At 40.2% G+C, this 15,353-nt stretch overlaps 1 protein-coding gene across 3 annotated transcripts; it reads right to left on the bottom strand.

The window, feature by feature from the left end:
• Positions 1 to 110: 110 nt before the first annotated feature.
• LOC121962702 (gap junction gamma-1 protein-like) lies at positions 111 to 15,353 on the bottom strand. 3 transcript variants are annotated; one of them, XM_088074640.1, is made up of 5 exons: positions 15,331 to 15,353; positions 4,752 to 5,023; positions 4,420 to 4,645; positions 2,838 to 3,515; positions 111 to 1,809 (listed from the first exon to the last, which is right to left on the bottom strand). In XM_088074640.1, the coding sequence occupies exons 2-5, from the start codon at positions 4,989 to 4,991 to the stop codon at positions 1,796 to 1,798; spliced, it is 1,158 nt and encodes a 385-aa protein (XP_087930766.1). In that variant the 5' UTR covers positions 4,992 to 5,023; positions 15,331 to 15,353; the 3' UTR covers positions 111 to 1,795. The 3 variants fall into 3 exon arrangements, with proteins under 3 accessions (XP_087930766.1, XP_042368887.2, XP_042368888.2); XM_042512953.2 differs by lacking the exon at positions 15,331 to 15,353 and adding an exon at positions 11,072 to 11,257; XM_042512954.2 differs by lacking the exon at positions 15,331 to 15,353 and adding an exon at positions 10,901 to 11,065.

Genomic DNA, 15,353 nt, shown 5'->3' with positions numbered 1-15,353 from the left:
TTCTTTAAATACCACAAACAAATTCAATGTTTAAGCACCTGATTCTTTTCTCCCATTCACACATATATTTGCAGCAAATTCACCACAGAAAGAGTTCAAAGACAAAAATATAACGTTCAAATATATTTATTTACTCTGAAGACAAAATAATCTCTACAGTTACAAAAACTACAAAACTTGCACTAGAAAAAAAAAAAGTATAAACCACTGAAGAAATATTCAAACTGGAATGTCGTACCTTGCAACAAGTAGCAAAACTGGAAGTGAGATGTTTACAAAAATACAGCATCAAACAGCTCTTTGGAAAACTGTAGTTTCATCATTTCAGCCAAAGATCATAAAACCAACTGACAGGCGGTGAAGGAGTACGAAGTCTGCTTGAACACTGAAAGCTATTGATCAAAAGTCTGAACCATGAACAGAAGATTATGTGTTTACATGGCACCGGGTTGTGTGTCGGCAGCCAACTGTCATCCTCTCCTCAGCTGCGTTGTGTTTTTTCCAGGACACATGAAAGCGTCCATGGTTCAGCGCAGTGGAGGGGTAGTGGTGCATGTCAAGGATGGAAAATATGTCTCACCAAAGAAGAATGTAAATTTCAAAAAGACAAGGATGGAATTTCATTGTTGACGGTAGCCCAGAAGACAGATGTTTCCAGCTGGTTTACATATAACCCCCACAAAATGTCAAATTCTTCCTTAAATTTCTGCAATAATGAACTTTCCAATGATTCTCTTTTTTGAACATAATTTAGGGAAGAAAGATTTACTTACAACCAAGAGCCTTCTTTTCAGCAGTCGTGTGAACAAAGTGGCATTTGTGGTGCCAAACTTCCTTCTGGACACAAAGTAAATATTCTACTGGTAAAATAAATTGAGTATTTCAAATGATTGTACACAAAAAATGATTCTCGGAAATTCCTTGGAACATTTCCTGTCGATAAAGAATTCAAGCATTTCCCAGGTAAACATTTTGGCCGATTGAAGTAAATATACAGGCTTCAAATATCTCTCAAATATTTCTGAAATGGTGTGACGTCTGGCTTATAAACACCGATAATCCCCGACATCAAATCTGTTTAAATTAAACATGACTCATCTAGCGCAGGTTAAGCCGCCCTGGTTACAAAGAAACGCTGCTGCACACGCTCCAGAAATTACATAACCGAAGGCCGTGTTTGAGATCGCCTCTGAAGACAATAACCCTCGACAAAGTGAGACATTAACTTTCAGCGACATTAGACAGAGAGCTTCTCTTTTGTGAGGAAGACGACAAAAGTGCGCTTGGCCGGAGGAGGTTAAAGCTTTTGATAATCCTGACAAGGTCTGAAATGGACGAGGATTATTGCACTGCCACAAAAACAGAGTGGGCGCAAAGAACAGGGTGTAGACATGGTTTGAGCCGAAGGCACGGTCAAGGTTTGGACGCAAGTCAGCAAGCAGAAACTTGAGATGTGGAAGGCTTTCAAGTTTAGAGTCGTGGAGATGAACCATTTGTCACAACACAGCTCAGTCAGCTTTTTCTTTTCTTTCTGACTGACCCCTAATACTGAAAGGCATATATCTCTCATCCCCAGCCCCACACACGCATGCACACGCACACACACACACTGACACACACACAGACACACACACAGACACACACACTGACACACACACTGACACACACACTGACACACACACACACGCGCGCTTTGGTCTCCCTCAGTGGTCTGACTGCTCTCCCATATGTGCTTCCCCCATGTGTTTAAGGCCAGTAGGAATGGAAGAACAGCCGTTTGAGGCAGGAAGCACGCTCAGGCATGTATTCCTACAAGAAGAGAAGACAACACGGGAATATTCAGCATGTGTGTTCACTTTAAACCTGCATTTGTAAAATATTTGTGGGATATGTTCAATAGAATTGAAACGATTACTCTGTCAACAGAAAATTATCTAAAGCCACAAAGATAAATGACTGATAAACAGAGTCTTGGTTCCAAAAATTAAAAAGGAAGTATTTTTTAAAGGTTGGCAATAGTCTTCTTACGGACACTTTGTATCTGAATGGTTTAGCAGTGTAAGTAATGTTTTTGTTTTACATGATTCATATGGCTTTTTTTCTCTGTCGAACAGTCGAAAGCACAAATATTTTTTTATTTTCAGTGCTATAAAAACACAAAAGTAGTAAATGTTTACCGGAAGGAAATCCAGGCAATCCAAAAAATGTGAAAAACGAGAAAGAATTATGTTTAGACCATTACTAGTCTTTGTCAGGGCTTTAAAAACAGTCTCCTCTCTTTTTCTTAGTAATTATTTACCTTTAAAATCACTTAGAGAAAAAATCTTTTTAAAGGTTGGCAATACTTTTCTTCCACATGTTTAGCATCTGAAAATTTGAACCTGCAACTATGGTCATTAATTTGTTTCAGTTTGTTTGTTTTGTCCACTTATTCATTTTCACTTTAATAAGAAAAAACCCCAGAAAAGTAGCAAATCTTTATTTTAAAATTTTACCAATTTTAATCACCTGGTACATTTGTTTTACACAGAGAGAGACCTCTGCAGAAAACTTGGCTTCCAGTGAAATCCTCCTAAACATCTGGATCTAAAGTTTCAGCTAGTTGCAATCTGCAATCCTCACCACTGAATGCCACCAAATAAAACCCCTAAATCTCTTACACGCTGCACCTTTAAGAGGCCTGAAACACTGAATCTCATCAAATTCCTATCTAATCTACTAAATATCTGGTGTGGTGTTCCTGTATAATACTGTCCTATGTAATAACTGTTTGTAAAAAATGCTTTTCTACAAAGATTTTGACTCGATAAGGGTATTTCTAGCAGTGTCTTTGTTACCTTTCTCGCTTGCCTCCCCCTGCTTCTCCTGCGCAAAGTTGAGGCGGTTCTGCTCTGCAGCCGTCTGTGCAGCCGTATTGACCTCTGGGCTGCTGCTTCGTGAAGGGCTTCCTTCATCTGCCTGGTAGGCCAGGTCCAGGTGCTGCTGGGCCAGCTTCAGGTGCCTCCTCAACCGCTCCAGCTCCCTAGATGATGGCCCCTCGTCCCCGAAACTCTCCCGCCCGGAGTCACCCATCGGCGAGTCCCTCAGCCCTTTCAGTTTCTCCTTCTTCATGGTGGCGTGGTATCCTGGTGGAGCTGTGGGCATGGCACGAGATGAGGTTGGAGGGCGGTTGCGTGAGGCGAGCGTGGCCCGCCTGCGGAAGGTGTCGCGGATGCCTCCGATCCCCAGATGGATGATTTCAAAGATGGTGAGGAGCAGGCAGAGGAAGGACACGACGTACATCACCAGAAGGAAAATGGTCTTCTCAGTGGGGCGGGACACAAAGCAGTCCACACTGTGCGGACACGGTGTGCGAGTGCAGACATATGAGGGAATCACCTCAAAGCCGTAGAGGATGTACTGGCCAAAAAGGAAGGCGATCTCGAAGCCAGAGCGCCACAGCAGCTGGCACACGTAGACCTTCATCAGGCCATCCCGCAGGATCCTCCTCCGACCGTCATGCTTTTTCTCAGAGCCTTGAAAATAGAGACACTGGTTAGAATACAACATAAAATGAGAAATGACTTATTGTACAAAATATTGAAACTTGTAGGGATATACGAATCACGTCCTGACCTGATACTTTTGTTTTCCTAGATAACACAGCTGAACACTACAGCTGAGGCTTCTTAAGATTTATTTAAATGAATACCTGCATCTAAGATATTGCTTGATTTTTAAAAAAAATTTTACTGGCCTATTATTTATTTATTTAGCAAAACAAAGTATAAAATGACAAACCTCCCTTTAATCTTGATGGCCTCCTCACTGTCTTGATGAAATGTCCCTTTAAGAGTTGTTACTTCGGTGCGGCCTGTGTCTCAGTAAGCTGAATGATCTGTAATCTGTTGTTTATTTTTGTCATCTGCACATGTTTTAGGGCAGATTACGCTTTATTAATAAATAAGCCATGTTGGCTTTTGCTCTCAGGGCTTTAGTTTCACTTTGCAGTGTTGAGTGTGGCTGTAACGAGCCGTGCACCATCTTCTTTACTCCCTCCTATGCTCAAAGAAATGTCGAGCTGAAAGCAAACCATGAGACTCTCATAACTTCATTAAATAATGAAAATAAACAGTCTCAGACTGCTTTTTCATTTATGGTGTGTGATGTTTTGTGGTGGGTGGGGCTCAAGTGCTGCTCTTTAGTTCAGCAGAGAGGAGACACAGACGGCTTAATGGAGCAGAGATGACGAATGCTGTGCTCCAAGTTTCTCTGCTGGAAAGTAAAAACACCTGTGTGACAGCTGACATTAAACAAAGGATCTGATGCTCTATGAGCTAAATACTCCTGATCCCAATCAGCCAAAAAAAAAGCCTTGCTTGGCCCCTGATCTTATGTCTGAGATTGGACCGGGACATCCCGAGAAACTGCCCCCCTTACCATTTCCTGCTTTGTCAGACTTTTCTTGTTCAATCTCTTCAGCAACCATGGGGTCTTCCTCTCCGTTGTCCTCCGCCTCCTCGTAGTCTCGAACGGCCCCACGGTTGACAATCGGCATCCTCTTCTTCTGGTTCCGGATGGGCCGGTACTCGCTGTCCTCCATTCGTGCGATCTTGTGCATGGCGAAGCCCAGGTACATAATGGTCGGTGTGGTAATTAGGATCACCTGGACGAAACAACGTGTTGGGACACATTTAGCTGAACTTAAGAAACATTATACTGTTTTCTGTGGACTGCATTTAAAGAAATTTTGAACATGATGTGTAGCTCACCTGAAAGATCCAGAATCGTACATGTGAGAGAGGAGCAAACGCGTCGTAGCACACATTCTCACATCCGGGCTGCTGCGTGTTGCACACAAATTTACTCTGTTCATCGTAGTAGATGGTTTCGCCCCCGACGGCTGTCAGCACGATGCGGAAGATGATGAGCACCGTCAGCCAAATCTTCCCCACGAAGGTGGAGTGGTTGGAGATCTCATCCAGCAGACGAGTGAGGAAGCTCCAACTCATGGTGACGAGGTGACCGGGGAGCTAAATGAGCTCTGGATGAAAAAGCAGACAGAAAATTGATGTGATGAGACATTAAAGAAGCATTTCACCGACATAAAGAGGGTCCTCACATTAAACTAGGCTTTCAATGCAGTAAAAAATTGGTGCCACATGACCAGTGAAAAAAAGGGAAAAAGGGCGCTTTTGCTCAAGAGGTAGAAAACATACAGCTATTGTGTGTCTGCTACTACAGTTGCATGCCAAGCTAAAGCATGTTTATTTTATTGTGTGACACAAGTGATCAACAAATGGAGACATGACACAACACAGAGATACGGGGGAGCCCAGAAAGACAAAACAATGACAACAACAAAGGTAGGAGACGTTATGTTTGACTTACATTTATAATACTAATACCCATAGATGTGTGTGTGTGTCTGTGTGTCTGTGTGGTTGAGTGTGTGTGCATGCATGTGTGTGAGATATTGTGCATGCATGCAAGCGCCTACGTTGGTGATGCAAAGGGGAAAGATAAAGAAGGGCGAAAGGAAGAGACAATATTGGCCGAAGGAGAAAAGGGAGAGAGTGACACACTCCACATTGTTTTAATGCAAAGCTGGTTGAAAATTGCCTTTAAATACATTTTTCAAATCCTTCTCAATTTAATGGCGCAACTAATAAACAGTGACCTATCATTGCATTGCAAATAAATGACCTCTTGCACAAACAATTTACTTCAACTTTGGAAACTAGAACAAAGTGCCAAACAGAAAAGCATCTACAAGCCACATTAAGTCAATTCAAACGGACACAGTTTGACATTAAAGCTAAAGTAATTAGCTGATTGGAAACTTATTGGCAACTATTTTGACTTTAATACATTTTTGATGGATAATTTCAGTCATTTTTCTAAGCAAAAATACCCCAGGTGTCCAATTTCCAGCCTTTCACGTGTGAATATAAACTGTTGTTTGGGCAAAAAAAAGACCAAATGATTAATGGAGAAAATAATCAGCCAATTATTCAACAATGAAAAATGTCTATGAACTTAGAACACCTCCAGGCATTAGTCAAGATTCTCACTTGTTTCATAGGAAGTGTACAAATGCATCCACACAATCATTAAACAATTACAGTGCAAATACATGCAAGTATTTAAGGTTACCGCAGGGCGAGGAAACAAACACAGCCACATGCATTGTTTTAATCAGACACAGATCTCTCAGGTATCCACGCGTAAACTACACAACAAACTGTGAATCAGACTTGCTGGGGAGAGCGCACTTGTCCGGGTTGCAGTTTGGTAAACCTACATTCTTACAGCTCCCCGACATGCTAAGCTCGAGCCGCTTAATCAAACATCAAAGTGTCGGCTGGCAAGTTGCAGCTAGCCGTGAGGAGACCTGCTGCGGCTTTGGACTGCAGGAATTATGATACTAAAGCAGTGCATGGGGTTAGGAATTTATTTCCTGCTGAAATGCCAGAAATCTGCCCTTTAAATTCTTTAAAACCACAGTTTGATACCTGAGCATGGCACAGACATAAAAAAAAAGAAGAGAGCTGGACTTTTAACAGTTCAGTAAACATAATTTATTAAACCTTTAAAGTGGATCATTTAGTTTTTATAGAAAATTTGGATTTACTCATTTCTGGAGGCAAAATGGTCATGGCTGGAATTTACTGAAGGCCCCACAAATAGATATTTTCACTATACCTAAGACACGATAAAATATTATAGCAGTTTTTATTTTGTTTGCTTGTTTACTTTTTTTTGATGACATGACTTTTGTATTTGTTTATTTTCCTTATGGAGATAAACAATGACTTTATCATTCTAGTAGGATACCAAAAGTTTAATATTTAATATCTACACCTGGTGTTTGTGTATTGATGCAGTGTAGCCATGCAAATTATTGAGAATTATTGAAATTATTGACCTCAGCAAACTGGGAATGAAATTCGGGCAACGTCAGACTTTTCACGGTAGTTTAGTTACCTATCAGGATAAGATTCTTAAGTTTCTTTTTCCAATTTAGGCTGAAAAGGTCACTTTGAAGCAAACTAAGTGCTGAAATGAAATATTATTCTCCAAATACATTTGATTTCTCTTTGCAAGTAAAAATTCTGAAATTTGTTTTTCATCCCAGGATGTCAGCTGTTTCACATAAATTTAAAAAAATAAAACAATCAAAAAATCTGATATTATTGCCACAATAACTAATTTGATAACCGATTGAGTTTGAGCAATTTTTTAAGAAGTCAAAATTCTCTGATTCCAGCTTCTTAGATGTGAACATGTCCTGGTTTCTTACTCGTCTATGACAGAAAACTGAATATCTTTGGGTTGTGGATAAAATAAAACATTATAGGACTTTACAGGACTTTGGGAAACACCGACTGATATCTTTTACCTTTTTTTGACATTTTATAGACCAATAAACCCCCAACTGATTAAAAAAGAAAATAACTTACAATTGAAAAATCCACAAGTTGCATCCCTTAAAAACAAATCCATTTCAACAACCTAAGACCTAAAGAACTCATTGAACCTACCTTCTCTACATTTCTACTTTAAGTGAGCAGGGTGTAGCAAAGAAAACAACCAGAATTTCATGACTCATTGGAACAGGACAAGACTTTAGCCATTACAAGCATCTGTAGGCATGTCTCCTCACATTAGTGCATGATGCAGGCCCTCCCTCGCCAGGTTACTCATCCATTCCTTTGCAAAATTTTCCAAACTGGCACCCTAAGGTGCTTACTAATGTTGAGGCTGACTTGCCTGAGCCTGACCAGAAATATGTTTTACCAAAAATGAAACCTTGGTGTTTAAAAGACTCATCAGCTGCACCAGAGCTATGAACACATGTTAGAAGTTGGCGTGTCTTGAGTCGATCCCGACAGTGAAAATTATAGGCCTTGAAACACTTCTCGGATCTAAAAGTAAATCGGAGAAGTTTCTTTCATAAAAAAAGGTTTTAAAAAAAGGGCGAGATTCACCCACTACAGGGACATAATATTGTGCCTACATGTACCTGTTGATTCCTGGCTGTGGGAATGGATAATTGTTTAAGAAAACGGACAACTTTGTGACCCTGAAAGAAAGTCTGAGACAACTGGGAACAAGTACAGCTGTGAGGTGACATCTGTTTTACCCCCTCATACAATTATAGACCCCTCCTAATGGCCGCTGGTGCTTCTGAAGAGGTCGATAACACGTTATTAAAAGGCACTCTGAAAGATATCTTGGTTTCTCACAGCTAAAAAGTCAGATTTAAAAGCCAATGAGGCAAATTGTCCCTTTAAACATGATGTGCCCCAGTTACCACCGGGTTTGGTTTCCTCCACTGAAACTCTTTTTGTGATCTGATATTCAGCCATCTCCGGTTCAAACTGTGCTTTATGCAAAACACTGACCAAAAGCATCTTTGGAGAAATGCAAAGCATTACCGCCCTGAATCCGCAGCAGTCTAACCACTAATGGACGTGACTAATATCAGTATAGTCATAAAACCTGATGAACTGACAAAACAAGAAACCAAAGGCTGATGTCTGATTTTGACCTCTAAGGGGTTCTACCTCTGTTTGTGCCATTTTATCAACCTTTAAACAAACTTATCACCACTCTGCAGTCACCTGAACACACCTGGAAAACCTACACGACACTTGCCCTTGCAAACACAGAGGTTAGAAATGCAATATTTTACCTGACTTCACACAGATCAATTCTCCACAAAGCTCCAGTTAAGAGCATAAAATTCAATTTGACCTTTTTTTATTCTGCTGAGATCTTTCCATCTTTTTTAAGTGCTTTCATGCTGTTTCTTGCATGAGATTAATCAAACTTTAGGGCTGCAAAGAAAATAAGCAAACTGTCACATTTAACAACGCACTACGTAGTACACATAGCATCTCCACCAAAAATGTCCTCTAACCTGTTGTGCCATTTCTCCATTTCTCAGACTAGATTGTTTTGGTCTAAGTTGCAGAGTGTTGGAGGCATCAGCCATAGAGATGTCTGCCCTCTCTCGAACAGAACCAAACTAGATGGCACTCGGCTTCATGACCCCCTCTGCACAGTGAGACAACTGGTGAGTCAACAATTCACTTAAAAGTTTACTTAACACTTATTGAAACAATTTTTTTTTTGGGGGGTGAAACTAATCACATGAAGTAATGATTTTAATAACTTTAACTGACTTGTTTTTCTGGTGTTAACTAATGAGAGCAGCAACTTTTAATCGACTAGTCGACGAATCACACACGTTTCTTGTTATGAGCAGTTTCATGTAGGAACTATTATTTCTGACAAATTACAATCATCGATCGTGTCACCACACAGAAGCAAGCAGGTCATGATTTCTGAAAAAACACTCTGCTGTTGAGTTCTTTAAATGCATTTTTTGGGCACCTTGAGCACCGCAGGCCGAATGCCATATACTGGAGAGAAGGCAGACATCTCTACAGCCGAAATCTCCAACACTTGTCAACTAACACCAAAACAATCAAGACTGATATGTTTTTGATTTGGGGATGAACCATCCCCTTAAAACACAATAAAACATCAGAGTCTGGGCATCATACTTCTTCTTGTCTGCTTCCTCTGTCTGGTAAATAATTTCAGTCTACCAACTCTTGGCACAAGGGCCAAAAACTTACTGTAATTTCAGAGTCTGGCTGTGCGCCATCAGATGGTCAAAGTGTACTTTTGATTCTTAGCTGGTGTTCACTGTGATAAAAGCTGTGTACAGCAGGTGTCACAGCTCCAAGGAAGAGTTTAGCTCTTGCTAAAAGGCCCATGAAAGGTTCCCAGAGGTGCAGGGCTTACAAAAAAAGTTTCTCCTCCCACAGTGGACAAACCAAATGTACATAGATGGAACTTTTACAGCCCGTCTTGTTAACACACTGTTAAATGCCCTCAATCCTCCTCTCTAAACAAAGACACAAAGGAAAAGAAATAACTATTTGACTTAGACAAACTGGTCTCCTAGCTCAGATAAACATTTTTTTTGCAGTGCCACCCTCCCAACAGCTAACCAAAGACAGCTTTTAAACAGTAGCTTATTTGCTCATGTGGGCTAAACCCAGCTCAACTGATTTAATGGCTTTTCTGCTTCAGGAGTCACTCGGCTCCAGGAGGAGATGGAGGGGGTTGGAGGAGTTTTTTGGGCAAAGGATCTGGACAAAGCGAAGGCGAGCGAACATTCCTGCTTAACCAAAAGCAGAGAGCTGGATTTTAGGGTTCAGGGAGCAGACAGAGGGCACATGAAATCCCCATGCAGTCTGTGCAACTAGAGGAGAATACAGCACCTACAAATGTCAATCACTGCTCTTCTGTGGAGTCAAAAATGACTGTTTCTGAGTTTGCATACCTTCCAAAAGGGAGCAAGAGTTTACCCGCAATGCTGGTGCAAATTTCTGTTCCAAATAAGCAGTAAAAAGAAGGTTTAAAATATCCTAAGCAGAGCTGTTGATGGCTATGAACACGCTTTGCTGAGTCAGACTGAATTGTTTTGGAAATTGTGGCATTCCTGCAGGAAAACAAAGTGCTGCCAAGCTTCAGTGGCGAAACAAAAATCCGGTGAATTAGAAGATGAAGCCATCATTTCAAAGAGTCGGAGTCACAATTAGTTTGAGAGGCTAAAACCACCATTAGTAGGAGAAATGCTCATTAAAAAAAACAAAGGAAAATCACTGTAACGTTTGGAGTCTGTGGTGTGAGTTCATTTAACCACTCTGATGTGGCAGTTGTTAAATCCCCTGTGGCATTTAAAGAAGCATTTTTGTCAGTTTAATCACACTCTATGACCTTGTAACATGTTGAGCAGTACTTGAAGTGAGTTTTATAAGTATTACAAGTTTATATGTTCTGCTTTGAGCCTCAAATTGAGCTTCAAATTGACGAAAATAAGACTTTCGCAGCGACTCACCACTCTCCGGCACGCGCAGATCCAAAACTCGTTACGTGGAACTCACTTTGCAAACTTAAACTAACTTTTAACACAACTGCTAAGAGACAAAACAACTCAAATAATGTTTAATTAAGTTCTTAAAATAAGCTTAAGTGTCCCCACAAACTTCTCTCGCTGCCAAACACCCACCTTGTGCGCTCCTATCCGCGCGGCTTCTCTTCTCGCGGCTTAATTGCTCGACCAGGTTTTCCTAATTAGCGCGCGCTCTCATCGGCGTCTGCGTGCGTCCGCGTCCGAGGCAGTCTTTCAGTGGGAGCCCATTCACAGCCCGTGTTGACCCCATGTGCCGGGGTCCCGATTCCGAACAAGAGGACAAAAGATCCGTGATCCCCGCAGGCTCCAGCTCTCCTCCTCCTCCTCCTCCTCCTCCTCCCCCCGCGCCACCTCCACGTAACTCGGCCCCATTCAAGAGGAGGCCCCTCCACTGAAACCTGAGACCCGAGACGCTGACTACCGTTCTGCCCTCGCGACAAAGGACTTTGGGAATCTTATTATACGTTTAATAACATGATGATAATATGAACCTCAGATTTGCGTAGGGAGTTTATATTAAACTCAATAATAGATTAAAAAAAATAACTTACCACGACGCACAGTTGCAGTGCAGGACAAAGCTCATTCAATGCCCTGGGCAAGTTTCCCCCTAAATAATAAATGTATAAATATGTCATCATCAGTCAGTCATTTTCTGTAACCGCTTGTCCTCGTGAGGGTCGCGGGGGGGCTGGAGCTAATCCCAGCCGTCATTGGGCGAAAGGCGGGGTACACCCTGGATAGGTCGCCAGACCATCGCAGGGCCAACACATACAGACAACCATACACGCTCACAGTCACACCTAAGGGCAATTTAGAGTCACCAATCAACCTGTACAAATATGTATTTATATAATTTATATATATTTATAATATATACTTATTGTATTTATTACAAACAAGAACAAGTACTAATGAGAAATCAATACGAATTTAGCCAACAAACAATTATGATAAACAAATAAAGAATCCAATATGTGACCTACAGTACATATTTGTAGTATTGATGATGTTGCTGAGGATGATTGGGTGACAGTAGCAATACATATTGTGACTGTAGTATTGATGATGACCATGCTGATGTGAGAGTAACAGTTAGAGTACTTATTGCACTTGTGTGCTATATTGCAGCATTGGCCTTCATGTTACCGGTCCTGATGCTGCATTATTGTGACTGTCATGACCTTTTGATGGTGATATAGATATTGTAAATGGTTACCTTATGAGGAAATGTAAGTCATATTTAACACTCACTGAATTATTACAGGCGCTATTTATTTTAGGCCCCATTATTTTTGTTATTATTGTGCACAATGTGTTACACACATTGATGTAAAATGTCGTGTTTCTGTGTTATAAATGTTTGTGCTTTGTGCATTTTTCCTATGTTTTTACACGAGCTGCAACACAAATTTCCCTCTTTGACAGTTAAATAAATTGACTTGAATCATATTGAATGTGCAAATTCGCAAATACACATTAATGCCACTCTAATCTTTCTGCAAGCTGTTATTTGTGCAAATAGTGCCAAGACCTTATTTTAATTTATAACACACTTCCAAATGAATAACAACCATGTCTGTCTAACATATTTTCTGGTATATTTTACAGAAATAAATTCTTGTAAATGCAGTTAAAAGTTGGTAAAAATTGGTATAAAAGTTAATTATACATAAGCTATTCCTACACACTTTAATACCTGAACTTCCCAAATGTATACACTAATGTACTGTTTATATGACAGCCCAGCAATAAATGAAATTGTCATGGCAGTGGTGGATCTACCTGTAAGTCTGGGGTCTTCAACGTTTTTCAGGCCAGTTGACAGAGAGACAAAGCAAGGACCCCTACTACATATATTGTATAAAATAGGTACATATACGCATATCAGATACATCGCAGAAGGCAAAATATGTCAGATTCATGTTAATGTGCATTTTCAAACATATTTTACTTTTTGAGAGCAGCACAGCCACATTATAAGTATTTAAAGATTTTACATTAAAATAAATCAATGCCTCCTGTTAAAAAGAATCAGATGTCTAATTCAATACCAGCTAGTATAGCCTGTGTTTCCAAATCCTGCATTAAAAAAATGCATTACCACTTGAAAAAACTCAGTATGCACATAGTGAGGCTGGCAGCAACCACACACAACAGAGGTGGAGTAAGTGTAGCAGGTTAAAAACCTGACTCCACCCCGCCAGAGACGCATCCCTTCTGCACATATTTTAATTGTCGGAGTAACTGGAAAATGACAAGGCAAACGCCGCCTGGGGCTCAGAACAAAATCCAAAACCTTTCACACACCATACCCTATCATTGATTTTCATCTATTATTGTGTGTCAGCTGTGTTGTTTATTTGTGTTGATTTCTCATTATCTCTTGTTGTTATTTGTAATAAATATAGCAAATATATCTCTAATAATATCAAAATGTGGGGTGGATGGTAGGAGCGGTCGCTTAGGGTGCCGAAATGTCCAATGCCTGTCACCGTTTCACCAATAATGTTCAATTGCTCTTTGATGAGGTGTTGAATCACCATTTTGATGCTGTAGTTTGTGCTAATTGGATTGACAAATGTTCACAAACTACATCCTCCAAAAAGATCTCATTTTTGAGATGTAAAAAAAAAAGCAGACTGCCCCTTTAAACACTCCCATGACCAGAGGAACTCCACCTGAGAAGATTTATGCCATTAGAAACCTATCTGTTTACATTTTTGTTTTTTTTTATGCCAAAAAGTACACTGAGTACAACAACACTATAATCGAATCATTCCCTTTTCTGCTGAGGACCCCAAGTTATCCCCCTGTGGACCACAGTTTGGCAGCCCGGCAGCCTGACAGAGCACTGCGTGACTGCAGCTTTTAGACGAGAAGGCCCACCATCCAAGAATCTGGTTGACTCGAGCATTCAGCAAAACAACAGATTTCTTGCTGTCATGCACAGCGCAGCTGTAGTGCTCCCTGATTTACCAGAGGACTCGAAATGTTTGGAGGACGCTGTGGGAAGTCGAGTCAGGCCAGATGTCTGCGCCCGGCCAAGTCGTCATGGCTGCATCCCAGCTTCCTCTCATAACTATCCTCCCTGCCTCTCAAGTCTGATCCAAGTGAGGCATGAACTCATTCACCTGCACCTTTTTAATCCTCATTTATGTACAGACAAAATTATGAATTCTTTGGCATCTTGCTTGGAGTCTTGGGTTTTTATTTTCATTCACGGATTCTTGTGATAATTAACTTTTTTTGCATATAAGCACCTTGTGGCCATATTAACCCTTTGACACATGGAGTGCTACAGACGCCTTTCACAGCCATTTATACCTCTGAAACCTGAGAAAATTAGTTGGATTTAATTAAGACAATGAGTAAGGGGGCAATGAGTAACTTTATAAGAAATAACAAGATATAATAAATTACAATATAATATAATAAATATCATTATTATAATTATACATTTGACATTATGTTACAGAATTTTAACCCTTTCTTAAGGTCATTTTTCAATTTGTTTTTACTAATTTCTTGCTATTTTTTGGGCCATTTCTTGTTAAATTGCTCATTGCTCCTTCTTCCCATGTTTTTTTTAAAGGAATCCAGCCAATAGGCTCAGGTTAGTGTGGTTGAGGAATAAAAGGTGCTAAAATTAGGGCCCCGTCACTGAAAAAATACTTGGATTATGCGATTTAAGTGAAAATGGAAATAGGGGTGGAGTGAGTTGCTCTTGGATCTCAAAATTCCTTTCTTCACCCCTGCAGTGTACATATTAATAGTCTGAATGAGGGTCGAACTCTTGACCTTTCCTCGCTTCCCTTTTCATAGTAAATATACAAATGTTGTGGTCATGTTTTAGAATCAGGCTCGATTGCTTATTTCCTCCCCAAACATAACTTGGTGACATAAATTCATGGTGTGCAATCGCTATGACTCATGGATTTTTTAAAGCTGAGTTTCTGGGCGCATTAATTTTTACCATATTTTAGGCCAAAAGCAAAAGGCATCCTGGCAGGATGGATGAGGCTCGGAAACATTCACAGAAAATACGATAAAAAATGAACAATCAACACATGGAGGAGGATAATAAAAATCTGAAAAGCATGGCGTAATAATGGGCAGGCGAGAGTGAGGAAAATGGTCCCAGATGTCATATCAGATCCATAAAATAGAATTAATGATGTATAATAATATGCTTCACGATTAACTCAGTTTTATGTATATGGCCTCTTAACTTTCATGTAAACTTTTTTTAGGAGGAAAAGAGCACTTTAAATATCATATATCAATATATTATGAGATGCCATTACTGTATTAAAAATATAAAGCAACTAACTTATCCAATCAAAAGAACTCACCTTGTCCATAAAAGGCTGATGAA

This window comes from Plectropomus leopardus, chromosome 24 (assembly GCF_026936395.1).
Source record: "Plectropomus leopardus strain MGB_pleo_1.0 chromosome 24, ASM2693639v1, whole genome shotgun sequence".
Taxonomy (NCBI): Eukaryota; Metazoa; Chordata; class Actinopteri; order Perciformes; family Serranidae; genus Plectropomus; species Plectropomus leopardus.
This window is presented reverse-complemented; position numbering and strand designations above follow the sequence as displayed.

Bases quoted from the DNA above. Each gene is read 5' to 3' on its own strand.
- LOC121962702 (XM_088074640.1), bottom strand. From the start codon at position 4,991: ATGAGTTGGAGCTTCCTCACTCGTCTGCTGGATGAGATCTCCAACCAC. The intron at 4,646-4,751 runs GTGAGCTACACA...TGTTTCGTCCAG, and splicing joins TACGATTCTGGATCTTTCAG to GTGATCCTAATTACCACACC. The intron at 3,516-4,419 runs GTAAGGGGGGCA...TCTATTTTCAAG, and splicing joins GTCTGACAAAGCAGGAAATG to GCTCTGAGAAAAAGCATGAC.